General features: G+C 53.7%; 9 protein-coding genes across 9 annotated transcripts; 4 read left to right on the forward strand and 5 right to left on the reverse strand.

Moving 5' to 3' along the window:
- Positions 1-92: 92 nt before the first annotated feature.
- MYCGRDRAFT_39307 (uncharacterized protein) lies at positions 93-1088 on the reverse strand (the record flags this gene model as incomplete). Its single annotated transcript, XM_003854427.1, has 1 exon — positions 93-1088. The coding sequence occupies one exon, from the start codon at positions 1086-1088 to the stop codon at positions 93-95; it is 996 nt and encodes a 331-aa protein (XP_003854475.1).
- A 434-nt stretch (positions 1089-1522) lies between these two features.
- MYCGRDRAFT_103676 (uncharacterized protein) lies at positions 1523-2242 on the forward strand (the record flags this gene model as incomplete). Its single annotated transcript, XM_003853732.1, has 1 exon — positions 1523-2242. One exon carries the CDS (start codon positions 1774-1776, stop codon positions 2239-2241), a length of 468 nt encoding a protein of 155 aa, XP_003853780.1.
- Positions 2243-2335: 93 nt separating this feature from the next.
- On the reverse strand, positions 2336-4287 carry MYCGRDRAFT_103679 (uncharacterized protein; the record flags this gene model as incomplete). Its single annotated transcript, XM_003854426.1, has 6 exons — positions 2336-2653; positions 2705-2853; positions 2906-3610; positions 3659-3683; positions 3734-4033; positions 4219-4287. The coding sequence occupies 6 exons, from the start codon at positions 4245-4247 to the stop codon at positions 2404-2406; spliced, it is 1458 nt and encodes a 485-aa protein (XP_003854474.1).
- Positions 4288-5936: 1649 nt separating this feature from the next.
- On the reverse strand, positions 5937-7157 carry MYCGRDRAFT_91615 (putative phosphopantetheinyl transferase; the record flags this gene model as incomplete). Its single annotated transcript, XM_003854425.1, has 1 exon — positions 5937-7157. The coding sequence occupies one exon, from the start codon at positions 7155-7157 to the stop codon at positions 5937-5939; it is 1221 nt and encodes a 406-aa protein (XP_003854473.1).
- A 723-nt stretch (positions 7158-7880) lies between these two features.
- Positions 7881-9148, forward strand: MYCGRDRAFT_69702 (uncharacterized protein; the record flags this gene model as incomplete). The annotated part of the gene is made up of 2 exons (XM_003853733.1): positions 7881-8662; positions 9009-9148. Coding segments are annotated over 2 exons (922 nt in total), but the record flags the coding sequence as incomplete, so codon positions are not given.
- Positions 9149-9641: 493 nt separating this feature from the next.
- Positions 9642-12388, forward strand: MYCGRDRAFT_99512 (uncharacterized protein; the record flags this gene model as incomplete). The annotated part of the gene is made up of 3 exons (XM_003853734.1): positions 9642-9948; positions 10004-12044; positions 12099-12388. The coding sequence occupies 3 exons, from the start codon at positions 9679-9681 to the stop codon at positions 12386-12388; spliced, it is 2601 nt and encodes an 866-aa protein (XP_003853782.1).
- A 270-nt stretch (positions 12389-12658) lies between these two features.
- On the reverse strand, positions 12659-13255 carry MYCGRDRAFT_26862 (uncharacterized protein; the record flags this gene model as incomplete). Its single annotated transcript, XM_003854424.1, has 1 exon — positions 12659-13255. A coding segment is annotated over one exon (597 nt), but the record flags the coding sequence as incomplete, so codon positions are not given.
- A 425-nt stretch (positions 13256-13680) lies between these two features.
- On the reverse strand, positions 13681-15468 carry MYCGRDRAFT_91619 (uncharacterized protein; the record flags this gene model as incomplete). The annotated part of the gene is made up of 1 exon (XM_003854423.1): positions 13681-15468. One exon carries the CDS (start codon positions 15466-15468, stop codon positions 13681-13683), a length of 1788 nt encoding a protein of 595 aa, XP_003854471.1.
- A 529-nt stretch (positions 15469-15997) lies between these two features.
- Positions 15998-21625, forward strand: MYCGRDRAFT_69710 (uncharacterized protein; the record flags this gene model as incomplete). The annotated part of the gene is made up of 3 exons (XM_003853735.1): positions 15998-16618; positions 16661-17730; positions 17782-21625. 3 exons carry the CDS (start codon positions 15998-16000, stop codon positions 21623-21625), a joined length of 5535 nt encoding a protein of 1844 aa, XP_003853783.1.
- Between the last annotated feature and the right edge of the window lie 44 nt (positions 21626-21669).

Genomic DNA, 21669 nt, shown 5'->3' on the forward strand with positions numbered 1-21669 from the left:
CGAGCGGCACCAGATTGATCGCTCTGCATTCCATGACATCCTACAGCACCAACATACACTTCCACCCCAACCCTGCTCCTCCATCTCCACCTCTAATCCCGCTCCGGCAACGCCCTTCCATGTCCCAACGCCGCCGCTGTGCCCTCAATCGCCTCCCGATCCTCCGCCTCAAACGTCACTCCAAAATACATCTCCAACGCACTGACCCTCTCCTCTTCACTCTGAAAGTGCCACTCAACAACCTTCTTCCCGTTCCGTCTCCATTTCAACACATTCTGATTCAATGTAATCGCGCCATCAATCTCTCCTTCCAACGAACTTTCCGAGGGCGAGCCTGTGCCGCTGGATCCGTTGCGTTCCTGGGAGGTCGTAAAGCGCACGGCGACGACTTTGTGCGTGAAGAAGGTGTGCCGTGATGTCGAGGGGGCAAAGTTCATGGACGAGATGTCTTCGGGCGTGAATTCGAGTTCGGAGAAACAGTAGCATGGGACCCAGGGTGCGTTGTCGTCGAAGCGGGATTCGTAGATCCAGAATTTTTGGGCGGTGAGGTTTTGGGCGAGAGATTGGTAGACGACACGCATCTCGGCGGGAGCGACTTGGGGATGCTCGGTGCCGTCTGAGAGCGGGATGGGTCGACATGGTCCCGGTCCGCCGAAGCCGGTGTCGACGAGGTGCTGAGTGGAGTTGACTGTGACGAGGTTGACGACGTGGGTCCAGCCGCCGTATGACTTTTTGGGAGCGGCGTAGATGCGGGCGCCGGTGAGGTAGACGTCGAAGCCGAGACTGAGGAGGACGGTGTGGAAAAAGAGATTCACTTCCATGCAATACCCGCCGCGGCCGGGATGGCGAACGATTTTCTTGAAGAGGTGTCTTGGAGTGACGTGGACAACGGCGTGCCAGGAGTAGTGCTGGACGAGGTTGTCCCAGGGGACTTTGCAGAGTTGATGTTTTGTTAGGAGAGTGAGATAGTCGAGTTTTTGGTCTTCAGAGAGAGTGCTGATGTTGTAGATGCGCTTTGAGGAGGGGACACAGACGCGGTTGAAGTACTCCTCGAGCTCCTCGCGGGTGTATCGTGTTCTGGCTGTCATTTTGATTTCTTGAGCTCGTTCTCGACAATGGTTTGATGCTCTGATCTGGTGATGGAACGGTGAAGGAGGAAGAAAATGGAGTGGAAGCGCTAGGATATTTACCTCGAGGTGCCTGTCGAAGCCGGCGGGACGCCATCGGTTGACGTACACTCATATGTTCCTTGAAGGTAGGACTCAAGAGGTCGTCACCGAGACGTGACTTGTGTCGTCCAGCTACGGAACAAACAGGACCACGATAGATGTCCAGTGGGATCGCAATAGATCCATCTTGCGAAGGCGTTGAAGAAAGGACCTTCGATCTCGGTCGGTCCGGACGAACTCAAATGCCGATAATTCTAGAGCATCAGGGATGTTTCGAAGTGTAATGAGATGAGTGGCCTGGTTGTGGTGTATATGGCTTCTTCAGGGTCAGCAAAAGCGCGGTCGATGGAGGATTTCGACCAGAACATGTCTCGATCAATGGAGAGGAAGAAAACGGCTTCTGATGACAGCAAGGAATCTCGTTCACGATTCACGGTCACGCCTGCTCCCTCGCGTCCAAACGCCATGACGACACGGCGTTGGCCAGCTTCAGCTTCAGCTTCAAGGTCCATCTTCCAGCAACACACAAGACACAGCGCCTCCTAATCCTCCGCCTCAACGACTACGGGAACCAGGACCGTAACACCAGTCTCTCATACGAAACATGGCCTCCCAATACCAAGGTCCCGGCGCAACTCTCTGGGCACACATGCCTCCCCCCGCCGAATGCCTCGCAATCCTAGTCGGCTGCGCAGAAGTCGTCGTCTTCGGCCTCGGCGGCCTCGCCAACCCCTCCGACTTCTCCAACGGCTACGGCCTCCCCATCGACGCAGCGACCGAGGGCGTTCAAGCCACTCAGTCACAAAAGACCCAAAGCGCACTCGTCAAAGCCATCGCTTCCCGACACGTGCAGAACGGCGCGCTGATCTTGACGTTTGGGTTGTACACCAGGAATCGCACGGCGTTGGGGTTCGCCGTGGCGTATAGTGCTATTTCGGCGCTCGCGGATACGTTGCTGGTGAAGAATAATGGGGTGGATTCATTGGCGGGTGGGCATGTGATTGCTGCGTTGAATTCGTTGTTGGTTGGTGGAGCGTTGCTTTACTGGAAAAGAGATGATAAGATATGGTGATTGAAGGAGGTGCATAGTTGTGGTGTTAGAGCTGAAGACGACAAGAGCGTGATGTCTGAAGCGTGACAACAGCCGCTTAGTGTGGGAGAGTCGGCGTATATACCAGTTTTGGGGTCTACTCTAAAGGTCTACAGAACGAGGTGATGGCTCTAAATCGCAAGATCAGACATTCAACTCCGCCACTTTAGCGGACTTCAAAGCGTCCGCATACTTCTCCATCGCAGGCTTGACCTTGGTCTCGACAAGCTTCGTGACTATCTCAGGGGAACGTCCGATGAACGTGGCCGGGTCCAGAAGCGCGTCCAGCTCAGGGATGATGCTATCGAAGTACTTGTTGTTGCGAATGCGCTCGATGAGATCGTTGGGCTTGCCCTCCTGCTTGACGACAGCGCCGGCTTGGTGGGATAGCACTCTAGACTTCTATTAGTAGGTGAGCAGCAACACAACAATCGACCGAGCTCACCGAATCTCCTCGTGAACCTCTTGACGAGAGGCGCCACGCTCGACCATGGCCATGATAACGTTTTCGGTCGCCATGAACGGCAGTTCCTGGTCAATACGCTGTTGAATGACAGCCTTGTTGACGACGAGACCGTTTGAGATGTTGTTGAGCTGATGGCCGTGTTAGGACTCAACCAAATCATCTTGAACAAGCACAACTAACCAGAATGAGGCACGCATCGGCGCAGAGGAACGACTCAGGCAGGGAGATCCGGCGAATAGCCGAGTCATCGAGACTACGCTCCAACCATTGCGAAGCATAAGTCTGCTCAGCATCAGCACTGTAGTTGCGAAGCTTGCGACCCAGCGAGCACAATCTCTCAGATCTCATCGGGTTGCGCTTGTAAGCCATGGCACTGGATCCGATCTGGTCAGCCTCAAAGGGCTCCTCGAGCTCCTTGAACATGGCCAAATGTCTGATGTCGCCACCGATGCGCTCGCAAGCACAGCCGAAAGAACTCAGCGCGTGGAGGACGTCGACGTCGATGAGACGTGAGTAGGTCTGACTGGTCGAGATATCGGCCTCCTTGAAGCCAGACTTGGCGGTCACGAGCTCGTCGAGCTTCTCCACTGCAGCGTGGTCGCCCTTGAAGATTGCCAGAAAGCTGGCCTGGGTTCCAGTGGTTCCCTTGACGCCACGGAAAGAGTGCACAATCTCTTCTCTCTGAACTTCGAGGTTGCGCAGGTTGCGGAGCAGGTCGGTGATCCACAGACTGGCACGCTTGCCGACAGTGACGAGTTGAGCTGCTTGTCCGTGGGTGTAGCCTAGGCAAGGAAGATCACGGTATTCCACGGCGAATGCAGCCAAGCGCTGGATCACTGCTGCAAGCTTGGGAAGGACGACGTCTAGTGCATCGCGGAGGAAGATCTGTTAATGTCAGTCATGGGATCCTCGGAAAGAGCCAATGGTGCATACCAGATCGGCATTGTCTGTCACATAGCTACACAGTCCATTAGACCCATTTCGCACAGAATACTGCATTCAACTCACCAAGACGTCGCTCCCCAATGAATGATACCAGCAGCTTCAGGCGCGGCAATACCATAAGTATGAACATGAGCCATGACATCGTGGCGCCTCCGCTTCTCCTCCACAGCGGCCGTAGCAAACTCCTCGTCCTCGATGCGAACGTGATCTTTCAATTGCTTGATAGCGGTCTCTGAGATGTCGAGACCAAGCTCGCGCTCCGACTCGGCGAGGTGCACCCATAGCTGTCGCCAGGTGCTGAAGCGGTTGCGCGGAGAGAAGATGTACTTCATCTCCGGCGAGCAGTACCTCGAGTTGAGGGGACTGAAATGTGTCAGTCTTTTTTTTTGAATCAATGCTTCTCTCGCTTCTTCATTCTGCTATGTGCTTCGCACAATCATGCAGACCATCTATTTTCTGCATGCGTATGCAAAGCCTTCTTGCACTGCCTACAGCCATAATAGCATTCTGCTTCTTCCACTGACCCGAATTTGACAGCGTGTACTTACTTCTGGTATGTGTCATTGTCGGTCGACATCTTGCTTGTTCTTGAACCAGAGGACGAATATCTGGTTCAATGTGGGCTGTGAGATGTGCAGGTCCTGGGATTTTCTGTATGTGAAGTCCGGGATCGGACGGAATAGAGTTTCGCTTAGATTTCCAGATGCCGAGATCGTGGAAGGCCGACCATATATATTTTACTGACAACAGTTCGGGAAGAGTACTCAGAAGTTCAAGTTCAAGTGACAAGGCAGAGCAGCGCGTTCGCATAATGGTCTGCGACGGGATTCGGGTACAAGAGTCATGATTTTGCCTCGACGATATACGCTTACGCATCTTCCACCTTCACCTACGGCCAGTCCCAATGCCGTTCGCTGTCTCGGAGGCGTATAGCTAGATCCTGTCATCGCTGCCCATCATCCCGCACCTTTCGTCGCTCAATAAACAAGCAGCTGTGCTTGCGTGACGCCAATGCCATGAGTCGCGGTCCACCCATGGTCGTTCACTCGAAAGCTCCCTCAGACAGTATTTGTCGTTCCTCTCGGTCATGCTCATGATCCTTCAACTAGCTTAAAAGGGCCTCTAGATGGATGCCTGCCAGCCCGTAGTCGTGGATCATGCATGGCTTCACAATCCCACTATCTCCCCTCCCTCATCTCTCGAAGATCTTTTTGATGGTGTTGGTGATGGATCGGTTGTTGAACAGCCATTGGTTGCTGTGGCGGCCGCAGTCGCTGAAAGTCTGGCTCTGAGTCCGAACCTTGCGCTTCTCTGGCTTATGGGTGGTTCGTGGTGCGGGCGGCGTCCAGCTTTCCAACGAAGACGTCGAAGACATGAAGGACTTCGTGTCCCATGCCTGAGAGCTCTCGGTATTTGATCGACGGAAGGCTTGCATCGTATATTTGGATGATTTGGGTGTTGGTCGTGATTTAGTAGTGCTGTTAATCCGGTTGAGCGTTGGTGTTCGTTGTGTGTTCGAGCTGGTCTTGGAGCAGTCGATTTTTGTGAGATCACTTCGGTGTCGGATTCGACCTGCCTTTATGTCTCCGGCCTCCCTGAATTCGGTATCACCAGGACCAACTCCAGTCGAGAAGATGCATCATTGCTCATGTGAGAACATCTAGCGTGCCGGCCAAGGCGACAAAACATCCGTGCGAACGTGCGTGACTGCACAATACGCAAGATCATCAAGAGTCATACGACAACGTATTGGCGGAAACGCGACTACCTGCATGTATGGCGGCAATGTTGCTCAGGTGGTCCACCTACAAGACGCAAGTCGGGACCGGTCAAAGCGAGACCTGCGTGAATTAAGAACGTGTTCCGCTTATTGGCTGGCCCTACAGCAGGGCGTCGACACTGATTTGACGAGGATCCTAAAGGATTGCAAGATATGCCGAGTTGCCGCGAGACTTCTTAGGAACCAGTCGTCTGGTTGCAATGCCATGGAGCTCGCAGACCGTGTGATGTGTTCACCTCGATAAGCCAAGCATATATTACGTAGCGCGCGGCCTCAAATGCCGGGGAGCTTCTAGCGCCCTTCTAGCGTACTACCGACATGCTTGTTGGCCGACTCCCGTAGGAGTCCTTGGCCTCTGCGGCCTCGGAATGCTGCTTCGATTGATTTCAAGCAAGGCAGCTGACCTGGTCTTACATGATCCGATGCTGCGAGAGGATCCGGAATATCGCGTTACCAGGAGGCCTCAGTTTCGGCAGTGTCGGAACTTCAAGTGTGAGTTGTTGGAGCAATCTTCAAATGCTGATAGGCATAGTCCAGAATGTCTTTCTGCAGATCAATGGAGCTGAAAGGCGGCACTTTGATGCCTTTGATCTTGCCTTGTATGGCGGTCGACACCATGTGGTTCTCGTCAAACGCCGTAATGTTCATGCGAACATCGCTGACCTCCTCGCTACTGAGGTGAACCTCGACATCGTTGACCTCCTCACCCCACTGACTGGAGCCGTCCTTCTGAGGCGGATCAGCGGGCTTCGGACTACGTACGTTGAAAAATTCCAGTTCCTTCAGCCACGGCGCCAGTAGTGCCTCGCCAGCAAGCTTGATGTATGCTTCCTTGTAGCAGAAGTACGTGTAGAAACGACGCAGCTTGGCTTCGATGATACGGTTGGAGTTCAATGTGATGGCTTCTCCCTCCTTCGTGGTGACAGCAAGGTTTCTGTTGCGCTGCACACAACGGTCGTGGCGGCCGAGCTCTTCCTTGCTCAAGATTTTGCCGTCCGCCAGAGTAACATAGTCGACGTCAAACTTCATGCTCCATCGCTCTTCATCGCTGAAGACAAAGTCGAAGGTGTCGACCCAGCTCTCCAGACCTTCCTCTTCTATGGTGCGGTCATCGTTTCGTTCGTGTACGCAAACGATGTCAGTGCCCACCATGACATTCGTGTCAAAGTCTTCGGCGGCTGGAGTATTGACAGATCCCTCGATGATACCTTCAGAGCTGTACGAATGTCGCAGCTTGCCGTTCCATCCGATCAAGGTCACCAGTCCTGCCTGGTGTGACACGTTGAAGTCGATGCCCTCGATGGGCTTGCCGGCCACATCTACCGCGCATGGCTTTCCATGCTGTGCATCACCTTTCCTAGCAAGAATCACGTCCTTCCAGGGGATGTCCAGGGTTCTGGAGATATAGAGTCGCTTGATCAGTGCACTTGCAAGGCTCATGCGTGCGTCTTGAATGAACATCTTCGTCGAGATGGCATTCTGCTCGGCCACAGAAATCAAACCCATGGCTTCTGCTGCGCCAGGAGCATCCCAGATTTTGGTTCCAGGCCACAGCTTTCGAGTATCGATCAGCCAGCAGGTAATTTCGCCAGCGTGCGGAGCGCCACTGACCAGAGATGTGGCATTGTGGAAGGCGTTGGTTATTCCATTGACCAGAGTCGAGACACTCGGCAGGCTGTCTGACAGCGACTGCAGTTGTTGGGCCATGGTTTGAAGCTGTCCTGCTCGTCGATGGCACTGAACATACGAGTATGGGGGAATGTAACGAGAAAGTCCAAAGTGCAGCCGATCTCGACCGGAAATCGAAGGAGAAAAGTAGCGGCTGAGACCAGCACCGCTGAGCTGACAAGTGATATGCCCGCGTTCGAGTTCTTGACGTAGCTACGATCTCACGCAGGATTGCATGCAGATGAGGTGTAGCGAGACCGTTGCTATTTCGAGGCCGGATCCCCCTGTTGTCAATTCCCGATGGCGCAATCAAAACTGGTGGGACAATGATACCGGGGGCGACGATGAAAGCGAGGAGGAAGGCTCAATGAAGGACGTCGCTACACGGATACATCATCGCAGCGTCTAGCGTAATGTCGAAAGACTTGGAGACCCGATGACACGGTGTCGTATGCAAGATCGAATCGATGCACCGCAGGTCATGCAATGCAGTTGGACACTGACGTCGGGAAGTTGCATCGGACTGTGCCAGTCGTCACAGTCCCTGCGAGCGCTCTCTTTCCGGAGTCAGTCTGATGATCTTCGTTGCTCTGTCGGAACATCGAGCTCAGAATCGCGTATAATCGAAATGTCCACAATGCAAGGTGGAAGAGATGTGGTCGACGGCGTGAAGAACCCTGCCTGACTCATCATCGATTTTTAGTACATCGTTGAAACATTGCATCCCTCATTCTTCAACACAACACCAAATAATGCTCCAGCGATGACAGATCTCACAGTGGGTGTGCTCGCCCTGCAGGGCGCCTTCGTCGAGCACATTGTTCTTCTCAAGCAAGCTGCCGCATTTCTCGCGTCCAGCAACGATCCTACAAGTGGCAAGATTCGAAACTTCACATGCATCGAAGTTAGGACAGAAGAACAGCTACGACAATGCGATGCTCTGGTTCTACCGGGCGGCGAAAGCACCGCGATCTCGTTGGTAGCTGAGCGAAGTGGAATTCTGGAGCCGCTCCGAGACTATGTCAAAGTGCTCAGGAAACCTGTATGGGGAACTTGTGCAGGCCTGATCCTGCTCGCCGAAAGCGCGAACAAATCAAAGTCAACGGGACAGGAACTCATCGGAGGATTGGACGTCCGGGTTCACAGGAATTACTTTGGACGTCAGGTTGAAAGCTTCACGGCCGATCTGGATTTACCATTCTTGGGAGACTCGAGACGATTTCCATCGGTTTTCATTCGAGCACCGGTGGTGGAAAAAGTGCTGCCGCCATCAGCAGCTCCGATCGACCATAGTGCCGAAGGAAGGATCTCTGCTCCTCCAAGACGGGAGACCTCGGCCACAGTAGAGATTCTGGGTCGTTTGCCAGGTAGAGCCAAAGCTATTCGCGACAAGACTGTCACAGCTGAAGAGCTCGGCGAGGACGGCGACATCATTGCTGTCAGGCAGGGGAATGTGTTTGGAACGTCCTTTCATCCAGAGTTGACGGGCGACTCGCGCATTCATGCATGGTGGCTGAAAGAGGTCCTCTTGCTCAAAGAAGGAGGTCAAGAAGGCCCCGAACTTTAGCCAACGAGAGGCAACGCAGAGGTCGCATAGACGCGAGGCTTCGCAGTCCACCCGCAAGATCGTACTGCGGGCAACATTGAGTAGATCAAAACTACCGTAGGGTATCGTCCTGCACTCAGCTCTCATACCCTCATAAAAGAACCATCCCATCGCCTTCAAACGCCAGTATGTGCACCTCCTAAGCCCGGCCGTACTCATCGGCGTACCTGTCCGCTTGCTCCAGCATCCGTCCGTATCCACCACGACCTGGATCATACTCGTCACGGTATTCGTCTCTGACCTGTCCGCCACTTCTGCCACGTCCATATTGTCTGCCCTCCGAGAAACCTTCGTCCAGATCCGTCCGGATAATGCGCTCATCCAACTTTGTGCCACCCACGTACTTCAGACAGTCCAGCGCATCCTCGTGTGTGTAGTATTCGACGAAGCAGAAGCCACAGGGTGTCTTGTTGAAGCGATCTAGACCCATCACCAAACGCTTGATCTCGCCGCATGTGCTGAAGAGGGAGTGGATTTGCTCTTCGGTGGTGTAGAAGGATAGATTGCCGACGTAGAGCGTCGTTGCTGCGGACAGCTTCTCTTCGAGGTCTGGTGACGGTGCGCGCTCGGTGCCGGCCGGTTGATCGTAGTTGGGGTCTCGCTTGCGCTTCTTGTACTGAAAACAGTGTTAGTGATCAATGGTGCGGCGCATGCGACTCCAATGCGCAGTCGTACCTTGCTCATGGCGTATGATGATGGCTTATCGAGCCGATCGACTGTGTTTCTCATCTGAAAGGACGGCATTTTTGTGTAGTGTCGTGTTGGTCTGTTGGAGTAAGTCAAGCTCTCGGAAGCCCGAGCTCGACGCGCTAGAACTAGACCACGCGATTGCCCTTCACAAGCAAGCTGCATCTTTTATTCAACATCTGACTTGCTATTTGTGCTTCTGAATCTCCTTACTGACTACGATCATGAGCCTGGCATAATCTCACTTGCCATTAGGATTCGCACGAGATGCCGAAAATCCTCTCATGTCAGCCACGCTGGCTCGATCACAATACGCCTGCCTTCGACTTCTTCCAGCCTCCCGACAAGAACACATCACCGCAGCAGCACGATGAGCAACGAGTCGCACCGCCGAGAAAGATCGCACATAGAGGGAGCGAGGTCTTCACTGTCGTTGGCAACGAATTGAGATGGAGTGACTTGGGAGTGCTGAAAGACGCTGGAGAAGGAGAAGGCAGATATGAACATCGGCACGGGCATAACAAGCCAGCTTACAAGGTGGGCAGAGGACAATTGCAAATAAGCTGTAGATTTCAGCTAATCAATTCCTCAGGTTCTCCGGGCTCCATCTTACAAGCAGATTCAACAGCTATCTGTTTCTCCATCTGGAGATCTTCTAGCCATTTTGACTTCACATACCTGCCATATCGCGGTGCTACCCGCGCGTGAGCATCTCAACTACGAGGATACGCAGCCATTGAAGCTCCGCTACCACCAACTGGGTCCCACGATTCACGTCCTGGACCAAGCTCCCCTGGTAAGCGCTGTCTGGCACCCACTGTCTCCGTCTGGAAATGGCCTTGTGACTGTCACGAAAGACGCATGTGTACGGCTGTGGGAATTGGACATTGAGAGCAGAGGCACATTCAACGAACCCTCTCTGGCAGTGGATCTCAAGAAGCTAGGCAATGCTTCCACTGTGCGCGAGGACTTCAGTGCGAGCAAGTACGGCGTAAACAAAGGCTACTCTGCCGACGATGTGGAAATGCAGGTCGCGAGCAGCTGTTTCGGCGGGCAGGGCAGAGATGCTGAGGACGGCTGGTCGAGCATGACCTTGTGGGTAGCTATGACCGAGGGCGACGTGTACGCTCTCTGCCCGTTTCTGCCGGCGAAGTTCTGGGCACCACCTTCGTTGTTACCCAGTCTAAGCACGAGCATCGTCGCAAAGACAAGAGTACTTGATCAAGATCGCCAGGTCTCCGAATCGGACAAGCGCGCTGCACATCAGCAGAGTAATTGGCTTGCCGACCTGGACCAGCAGGACCCAATCACGGTGGAGGGAGACCACAATGTCATGGAGATCTACTCCCGCCCGGAGCGTCCAGGCGTCATCCCAAAGTTGCAAGGACCGTTCCAGCTCTCGCCGGAGCCCGACTTTGGAGAGATCACTGACATCCACGTCATCGCGCCAAAGTTGAACGAGGAGGAGTTCTTCGATGACGAGGAAGACTATGACGACTTTGGGCACGATGAAGGGCTGAGCGTTGGAATCGTGTGCTTGGCGACAATGACTGGCAAAGTTCATGTCTGTCTGAATGTCGAAGGTGTGGAGGCTGAGTGGTTGCCTACGAAGCGTGCTCGGACGCATGCACTGGAAGATGCGGACGATGTGAAAGAGCTACTTTTGCTGGACACCGTCCATTTTGGTGGCGATGATCGAGTCGCAGCCTCGGAGAGCTGGACGACCTTCACTACTTCTCCCGTGGATCGATACGAGGTCTTCACCACGCAGGCATCTGGTGTTTACAGCGTCTCATTCAGGTCGTGGATCGGCGCTCTTGAGGAGGAGCTTTCTGCAGCGCAGACTGATGCTGAAGGTGCTGGCATACGTCTCAATGTCTTGCTCGAGTCGTTGCGCACTACTGCTGAGCCCGTCACCTCCAAATTCTCTACGGCCCAGAATGAAGTCAACGCTGCCATTGCTGTACTGGCCGATGTTGATGCGGATGTTGGATATGTCATTCTTACATCAGCCCAAAACCAGCCTTTCGTGACCATACTCGACATCCCAGCCACGGCACAGCACCCATTCGAGCCAGAAGATCTGGCACCAACGCGTGCGCTGCCTGCACCCGAATCACGAGCGCCATACCAGCCTGCAGAGATCTTCTACCAAAGTACCGAACTGCCAGACAGACTCCGAAAATGGCGGCAAGAAAGCGCATCTGGGTCGATGGGAGATGTCAATGGAGAAATAAGATTCTCCCCGTACACTCTTCAGAAATTGACCGATGCGCACCGAGTCCTCAGCCATGAGACCCATACCTTGGGTCTAGCGGCAGCAGAGCTTTTCCGTCGATGCGAGCGGATGGTCAGCGAGATGAGAGCTCAAGTCGACAAAGTACGAGAACTGTCCAATCGTGTCAACAGTGTGACAGGCGAGGACGAATTCCCCGAGCAACGGCCCGGTGAGCCGGAATTTGTCCGGGGTGGGCGGTACAAGATTGAGAGCCGCATCCAACAAAGACAAGAGAAGACTTTGGAGCTCAAGGAGCGCGTGGATAGGCTACGGAAGAAGATGCGAGGACTTGGTGGGAAAGAGCTCTCGGCGAAAGAGCGCGCGTTCATGGACGAAGTGGCCCGGCTCGAACGCAGTATATTACCCACGCCCACGCCAACCACTCCTGCAGGGTTGCTGAAGTTGGGAGACAGCGATCCCTCCGACTCTCTTGTTCTGGACGAAGATCAGGAGTCGATCGCTGCCCGCGTCAAGGCTGCGCAAGATGTGTATCAGCAGCTCATCGCACAAGCAGCGACTGTGCAGAAGACACTCGAAGCTGCTCAGGCAGAGGCAAAGCGGCCTACATCCAGTGGCACCGGTGCCTCGAATTTCAGACAACGAAAACTTGAACAAGTCTTTGCACTACTGGAGAGGGAGTCTGCGCTTGTCGATGCCGTCAGTGAACGATTGGAGAAGCTTCAGGCTGCTATTCGTTGAAGACGATCATGACCGGAAAGCTTGGGAATACCTGATGAGATGAATTGAATATGCTACAACTAGAACGACGAGCCAAGCGGCCGAAGCAAATTCTATCATATCTCCATCAATCCTTGAGCATAAAGCCTGCTTCAAACCACGTCACGAGACAATCCCACTGTTCAGCACAACGGCGACACCTGCTATGACACCCTGGCAAGCCATCGCAGCCTTATTGTTGTCTCCATCATCAACGACTGCTTCTTTCGCTCCCGCTCGGCACATCGATGTCGTATACACGATCCCCTTCGGCAAACTCAAGACTCTCCTCATCGATGCCTGTATCGATTCATAGTCCGACTTTGACACGCCCGCCTGCTCCGCATGAAAGACACAATCTCCCGTGATCAGTAAATCACCCACTCTATACCCAACATGACACTTCGAGCGGCCAGACAGACGCATAACGCGAACCGTCAGCGAACCAACCAGAAACTTCTCTCCATCCGCAAACGCTCCGTCAAAGTCTTTTTCCCATTGTCGATTCGTCAAGCAGTATTTCCGAAAATGCATCCGCTTTAGGATATTCAAGCTCTTCTTCGCCGCCACTCGAGGTTTGTAACCTTTCTTCTCCCAGATCTGTGTCCGCAGATACCTGGCTGCGCTGGGCCAGTCGGCGGAGGAGTTCGTCTCGAGGATGCGGTCGATGATGTAGTCATTCTTTAGAATGATGGCGAGTAAGGCGTCGGCGGCTGCCGTCGATATGGCTTTTGAGGTGATAGAGTTGTCTAGGACGGGATCGATGATCACGGCGTGCTTTGAGGATGGATCGGCAAGGATGAATTGCCAGGTTTGGGTTGACGGCGAGAAGATGGTGTGGAGTTGAGGATTCTCAGAAGGGTTGTTGGTGAGGATCATGGTCTGTCAGTCGCCATTGGGGTGACGGTTGGAAAATTGGCAATGTGGACAGGGCGACATGTCTTCGAGCGAAGTTGCTGTCGCACTGCTAGTTGGACTTCGATCAGCGCGACCGTCTTCTTTAGAACGTGTCAAATCTCGCGTTTGCGACTTGCGAGGCAGCGGCTCGGCGTTCGATTGAATTGATCGTCCCCGACTATGCTGGGATCTCGACTAGCGGGGCAGTGGAAGCGTCGTAGTGTAATTGCTGTAGTAGCCTAGGCAAGGTCTCTTATACTCCCGAAGATATGCCCAGATCCATCCGAGATTTGGACCAGAGCCGCATTGCTAGTCTTCTCCTCAGTACAGAACGACTTTTCAAGCCATACAGTCGACTTCAGAAGCACAGTCGTGTATCAGATGCCTGTATCAGCAGAGCTCCTCCATCTCTCATCGAGCTTCCCACGGGTCTTCTGCGCAGTACTCCGCCAGAATTGCCATGTCTCCCACGGACTCCGCTGAACACGCAGACTCATATTCGATCCCTGATCGTACATCGCGAGGCTCAAGACTTCTCTCTCGTTGACCATTCTCGAGCTTGATGCCAGCTTCTTATCGGTTCGTGATGACCACGGATCGAAGAACGTCGAGTCAGGATGGTCGTCCAGTATCTCGGTGAATGCGAGAGACATGATGGCATTCTCCAGCCCGGCGTATATGTACGGGGAGTCGGCAGAAGACGACGCGAGCGAGTAGACGCTGGACTCCTTCGTGCGGTTCCTTTGCCAGCCTCTGTTGCCTTGCCCTGGCGGTTCATTTGATCGGAGAAAGATGTTGAAGTCGGATTCGGAGCCAAGATTTGTTCGTCCAGCTTTACTTGCGTTTCTGTAGTCGTAGCACTTCTTGCCTAATCTCAGGTCGAAAACTTTCAGCAAATTGTGCCTGCTGGTTCCAGTCAACAATTTCTCCTGGCCGCGCGGTAATATGCTGTAAATTGCGCTATCGTCTGCGGGATCGATGTATGACTGCTCCAAGTCACGGCTAGAACGGAGGTCGTGAAGTCGTACAATGCCGTCATAAGCGCCGGAGAGGAAGACGTTGCTTGAGCTCGAGTCTGACGAAGATGGCAGAGGCACGATGGTGTACACGGACGACATCAGGCCAGCGGGCGAGCTGGACCCATTGTCTACTTTGTCGCCGTCGATGTTCAGACTGAACTTCCTGAGTGCGTCTCTTGTTATCCCAGCTTCGGTGATAGGATAGATGTGTATTGGTTCAGTAGAGGGCCCCACACCGGCCGCCAGGAGGCTCGAGGAGAGCATTGTCGTTGACCATGCGCGATGTTGGGTAGAAGGGTTACCATCAGCACGAAGGACAGGCTTGAGTGTCATCTCGCTGGAAGGAGCAATCTTCCTTTGCTCTCGATCGATCTGATACAGAGCTATCTTAGACTCGCCCAGACTTGCCGCGAGAATCGCGGGTTGACCGGGTCGCTGATAGAGACTGCTCGATCTGACAGGTAGGCCTTGCGTAGTGAAGTAGGTAATTTCCACCTTCTGATCGTCGGAGCCAGATGGGAGAGTCACCAGCTGCAAGTCTCCGTTCGCTGTTCCGATGATGATTTCCCTCTTGGACTTTCCACCAACCTCCGGACGCACTAAGTGAAGGCTTGTAACATCGTCTCTTCCCTCACACGCCGAGTGTGGTTTGTATGTTGTCCATGCTGTCTTCTCTGAACTTTTCCTACGCGATGTCTGTCCTAGACAGACCTCGGCGCCGGCACTGAATGCCAAATGTTCCTCTCTACTGGTTGAGGAGATATCTTCGTACACGTCCAGATGAGGTATGAATCCAATTGTTTGACCGCGTGGCCGTGTCCATCTTTCAAGCTTCTTCCCTTGCGGAAATGCGGTCACTTCACCGCGTGGCTCGATGTATCTTGCAATGAACGCCCTCCGATCGAAGGCTTGTGAGAGGCTCGTTAAGGTGCGGGCGGTGTGGCTATATGCCTGACCACAGTCGGTTTGTGGTGCGGTAGTTGGGAACTGAGTCTTGCAGAAGCCTTTCCAGGCATCTTTCTCCACGAATGCGCGTAGACTCTTGCTGGTGGTCCCGAGTCTTGCGATTGAGGAAGCAGATTCTAGATGAACAATTACCTCGGAAAGAAGCTCAGGCGGTAATTCGGCGAGCTTGTTCGGAGCCATGGATGTTGTTGTAAGGTTCGTATGCTCCCTATGGCGAGGATATATCGGATCTTTATCAGGAAGAAATGAAGAAACAGCACGCGTCACTTAGAACAAGAGTCACGCACTTGATTGATGTCATTTTTTGTCCTCCAAGTCCTCTTATCGATAAGGAAACCAGGGCAGTTCACCTTCGTACATGGCCGTCTCTCTATGTACCTTTGACTCATCACATTATCCCGTCAGTGGTACGGATAGCCTGACTATCTAGACATGACAACAGTAGAGTAACCTAACAGCAAGTACAGGTGACTCAGGAGTCAGAAGCAACCAGTGGACCCAATGGACCTCATGCAGCATCCCTGTCACACTCTCAGCCTGAGGCACCTTCCAAATTTCAACGATAATCGTGCTCAAGAAACATCCACTCTCTCTTCATCTTCATCTCTATCTCTCATACAAGCACTTATCTGATCAGATTCTCGACTGAAGTGCCTCATACTCGACATGCCGGGGCAGAGATAAATCAAAACAATCACAAAACAGAAGCATGAGCACCATCAGAACAGGCGCCATCGGGGAACGTCCCCCGCCACAGCCCGCACCACCAACGCCAAGCGACAGTGAAGAAGACACGAGCAGTGCTACGTCCGACACGAGTGACGAAGAATACGACTCAGACCTCGTCTCGGAGGACGACGACACCGATCACGATGCAAAAGTTCTCTCGTCATACCGCCACCTCCTCTCGCGCAGAGTAGATCTCGTGGGCGATTATGCCGGAGACGAGTTGTTCATCATCGAAGGCGACTCACTGCTGCTCAGATGCTTTGAAGACGAGCATCTCGACTTTGATCCAGGATGCCAAATTCTTCACGCGGTTTACAATGTCGAACACTTCCTTCAAAACCTTGTGCAGCGGAAATGCAACTTCAGCATCACTTTTTTCGACAGTAACAAGGAGTTCTGTGTTCCTTCATCAGCATCGGAAAAGAATGCCAGCAAATACTTTCTCGCGCGCGCGGCTGTCATCAGACACTTGAAGCAGAATGTTTCGAAGGTCCACTCCATTGCGGTCACCGAATTCACGGCATGGGACTCGCCAGAGTTCATTGAGTATTTGCATAAGGCCTCCCCATACTTTTTGATGACCCACGATGGAGCCAAAGCGGTGGCACATAAATCACACTTCAACTCGGAGGACTCCGGACAGGCTTTTCCGAATGACCATCGTGTGCACTTGCGCGAGATGATCCTGTCATTCATTGAGCGTGGATTCAACGTCGCCTTGGTCAATGGTTTGGAGTGGAGGGATACGAAGGTGATGACGATGGTTTTGGAAGGCCGGAGACGAGCGAACATTGGAGCAAACGTGGAGGTGGTTTCCCGAAAGCCACACTCATCGACCACAGATGTCTCCGCACATCTGCAGAAGCTCATTGATGCCCACAAGGATCTCACAGAGCGACAATTACTAGCAGTCTTGTGCGTTAGCAAGCTGCTGGAAGAGACAGCCTCAGATATTGAACAGAAAGCCCGCCTATGCGCGTCTTTCCTTCTTCACCAAGCGCTGCTGACACAGCTACCATTGTCTGCACGGCGAATGGAGGACTCGGCCGGTGGAACGGGAGCGCAGGGTCTGCTGAATGCTGTTGCATCTGTGGCGGAGTCGATTTTGAGGAGCAACTCCTGGGAGTCAGTGCTGCAAGACGCGAGTGTTTCTTGCGATGTGATGGATTTCCTCGACGGACGACTACTTCTTCAGATCACAGAATCTCAGATCAACGTCACTCCGGAAACCAAGGCTGTATTCGATCAGCTGCTGAAGGCGCTCGAGAGCCTGACCAGTACCGACGTTTCAAAATTCGACAGCGTGGTGGCATCTGCTTCGGACACCAAGCCGGCTACTAGCACGAAAAATGGGGGATCGAGCAAAGACAGCCTTGCTGTTTTACCATTCTCCAACAAGGTTTTCGATAAGCACCTGGAGTCGGTTCGTATCGAAATCGATGAAGCTGCTGGTGGCGAGCGCAGCTTGAACTCCAGACGTATCTTTCAGGAGGTTACACATTGGCACAATGCCAAGAAACCTCTGATTGTGAAGGCACCACTGACGCCGAAAGAGGTCAAGAATGCGTTCTGGGCGGCCAAACGCAATCAACTTTTCATGGCCGAAATGCGGACATACGCTGCCTCCCTGACCAACGCTGTCGGCAAGAGTCTCGACCCCGAGAGCATCATTGTCGGTGTTCCGAGACAATCACAGGTCAAGCCTAGCACACAGTCAGCCGCCGATTCGGATGCATCAGACAGCGGCGCTTCGTCGACTCAGAGTAAGAACAAGCCTGGTGCTAAGAAAGGCGGTGGAGGAAAGACTGCGGCCAAGAACGCCGGTAAGCAGGCAATGATGAACCAGATCGCTGCCAATAAGGCGAAGAAAGATGAGAGTGCTGGTGACAAGATATTCGGTTCTTGGCAAGTCGCCTGCAAAGGCTTCGAGGCGGACAGCGACCCTCGGACGAGGTACCGAAAGGCCAAGGAATATCTCACGAATCTTCGAGCCGAATGGAAGGACACTATCGGACCCGAGTGCGAGCTCTATCTCCTGAGCTGTCTTTTACAGTATTGGATCGCCGCATGTCGCCAGAAGGAGCAGGGAAATCGTATCCAGGTGGCTGCCTTGATCTGGAGTCACACTCGAAGCATTGCCCAGCGCAACACTCTGACCAAGACTATCATCAAATATCTGGACATGACTGTCAAGACCCTGAGCCTTCCGCCAGTCCCGGAGACTACCGAGAATGCTACTGACAGGAAGCTCGCGTTCACCTTCGCTCTCCCAACGAAGGTCGAGCCATTGTCCATTGGCCTATCTTCTAAGGACTTTCAATTGCTGCAGTGTGGTCCATACCTCGAGCGGTCTTTCGACTCCCGACCAGATCCCAGAGTTGACTTCCAACCAGATGGATGGCAGCGGAAGGTGCTTGACACCATTGACGCAGATCAGAGTGTATTCGTCGTCGCTCCGACCTCTTCCGGAAAGACTTTCATCTCGTTCTACGCCATGCGAAAGGTGCTCGAAGCAGACGATGATGGCGTCTTAGTTTACGTTGCGCCAACAAAGGCGTTGGTCAACCAAATCGCTGCCGAAATTCAAGCTCGTTACAGCAAGAAGTTCAAGTATGGTGGCAAATCGGTCTGGGCCATCCACACTCGAGACTACCGCATCAACAGCCCGAACGGCTGTCAAGTCTTGGTAACGGTGCCACACGTTCTCCAAATCATGCTGCTGGCTCCGACAAATGCCAACTCGTGGTCAAGCCGTGTGCGACGCATCATCTTCGATGAAATTCACTCTATCGGCAATGCTGAAGACGGTGTTGTGTGGGAACAGCTCTTGCTGATGGCTCCATGTCCAATTATTGCACTCTCTGCCACCGTCGGAAACCCCGGCGAGTTCAGCGGATGGCTGGCAACGACCCAAGAAGCCATCGGCAAGGAGCTCATCACAGTGCAGCATCCCTACCGGTACTCGGATCTGCGCAAGTATTTCTACGTTCCACCCAAGCGCTTCTCGTTTGAGGGCGTACCTGGAAAGTCAGCTTTTGGATCGCTGGGTCTCGAAGGTCTCAAGGGCTTCAACTATGTTCACCCCGTTGCTGGTTTGGTCGACAAGTCTCGCGGCATTCCAGAGGATCTAGCATTGGAGGCTCGCGATTGCTTGTTCCTGTACAACGCCATGGCCAAGGTCCAGACAGATAAGCACGCTGTACCCACCAGCCTTGGCCCGGAGAAGACATTGCCTGCCGTCTCACGCAAAGTCGATATTCTCGCCTGGGAGAAGTCTCTCAAGGCTCTGCTACAGACGTGGCTCGAAGACCCTACGTCTCCATACGATGCGCTGGTCAAGGAGCTGGAGCAGTCGTTTAGGAAGGACGACCAGGAAGAGCTTTACTCTACTGCAGCTGGCAACAGCAACAAGCCCGGGGTCGAAACGACTCAGAACCTGCTCAAGACCACCTTGCCCATGCTTTGCAGACTGAATGAACAAGACGCGCTACCTGCCATTTGCTTCAACTTCGATCGGCACGAGTGTGAGAAGGTCTGTAGGGCCGTGACCGAACAGCTCCAACAAGCCGAGCAGAGTCAGAAGAAGAGTGGTGTTAAGTGGGAGAAGACTCTCGAGAAGTTTGAGGAATACAAGGAAATGAAGGCGAAGGCCAACTCGCGCGCCTCTAAAGCTGCGCAGAAGAAGCCAAGCAAGAAGTCGAAGGAAGATGAGGGTGATGAAGACAAGGCTTCAAAGCTCGATCTCCAGCGAGAGGCCGCCGGCGGAGAGGATACCAAGTGGGAGTCCTTCGATCCAGACGCGCCAATGGAAGGCTACCATTTTGCCGACCACACCAAGGTGCAAACGTCTGAGCTTCAGATCTACGTTGGACAACTTTGGAAACGTCAGGTCCCGTCTTGGTTGATCGATGCTCTCGGTCGCGGAGTCGGAGTCCATCACGCCGGTATGAACCGCAAGTACCGTCAAGTCGTGGAGATTCTCTTCCGCAAAGGCTTCCTGCGTGTGATCATCGCCACCGGCACTCTTGCTCTGGGTATCAACATGCCGTGTAAGACGGTTGTCTTCTCAGGAGACTCCGTGTTCCTCACTGCGCTCAACTACAGGCAATGTGCTGGCCGTGCTGGACGCCGTGGATTCGATCTTCTTGGAAACGTTGTCTTCCAAGGCATCTCGCGGCAGAAGGTGTGCAGACTCATCAGCTCCCGCTTGCCGGATCTGAACGGACATTTCCCAATCACCACGACTCTGGTGTTGCGGCTGTTCACTCTCTTGCACGACTCCAACAGTGCCAAGTATGCCGTCAGCGCCATCAATGCTCTTCTCTCGCAGCCTCGCCTGTACATGGGTGGGCCATCTTTCAAGGACCAGACAATGCATCACTTGAGATTCTCGATCGAGTATCTGCGTCGCCAGCACCTCCTGGGATCTGATGGTCAGCCTTTGAACTTCGCAGGACTGGTCAGCCACTTGTACTTCACAGAGAACTCGTCGTTCGCGTTCCACGCACTTCTCAAGGAGGGATACTTCCACGAATTGTGCTCGAAGATCAATTCGAACGAGAAGGATACGCTGGAGACCTTGATGCTTGTCATGTCGCATCTCTTCAATCGACAGACGTGCCGTCAATCCGATCAGGAGTACCGAGAGAAGGTCGTCAAGCCCTCGTCGTCGGTTGTATTCCTGCCGCCAATGCCCGAGCAGGCATCCAAGATCCTCATCGACCACAATCACGAGACTCTGCGTGTGTACAAGGCATACGTCGAGACTTTTGTGAACCAGCACATCACCGAAGCGGACCGCACTTTGCCACTTTCGAAGATCGAAGTCGGCGCAACATCTGGACAGTCGGCAGCCGCCAACCTCAAGTCTCTCCAACCGACTCGCGTTCGATCTTCCTTCGTTGGCCTATCCGGCCACGGCGATGACTTCACCTCGATTCACGACCTGTGCCAGACCACTCGCGACGGTGTCTTTCTCGAGGAGGCGGTCATCCCTCACATGGATGTCTACCCGCAGGAGATGGACGTGCCGCTCAACGCCTACCTCTTGGACTTTTTCAAACATGGCGACGTCATGACCATCGAGCGCGCCAACAAGATCCGCCGCGCTGAAATCTGGTTCCTTCTGAACGACTTCTCCATGGTCCTCGCGACCATCATTACCTCGCTCCTCAACTTCATGAAACTTGCCGATGGCACGGACATGGATATGTTGGACGTGATGGGAAATATGGATGCGCACGAGGAAGCGGAAGACGACAAAGTCGCCGCCGCGGAAGACACCGCCTCCGACCTCTCCGGTCCCAGCGCCGCCGACTCGGGCATCGTGCTCACTGACCGCAGTGGCAACGCCAACGGCCAACGTCCCGCTGCTCCCACCAAAAAGCAAGCCAAGAACGCCGAGTCGTGGGAGGATCTCGCTGGTGAGGAGGAGGACGCCGCGGCGAAGGCTGTGCGGCAGAAGGAAGATGCTGAAGCGGAGGCGAAGGCTCAGGAATTGCCGGCGAGCTGGGATGGAGAGGGTGGAGAGGGATTGAAGACTGTGCTCAAGGCTTTTCAGAAGCTGCAGACTGAATTTAACCTGAAGTTTAGGGCTATGTGGGCTTAGACGAGCAACGGGATGTGGAATGAGGAATGAGATGATGAGCGCTA

This window comes from Zymoseptoria tritici, chromosome 3 (assembly GCF_000219625.1).
Source record: "Zymoseptoria tritici IPO323 chromosome 3, whole genome shotgun sequence".
In the NCBI taxonomy this organism is placed as follows: domain Eukaryota; kingdom Fungi; phylum Ascomycota; class Dothideomycetes; order Mycosphaerellales; family Mycosphaerellaceae; genus Zymoseptoria; species Zymoseptoria tritici.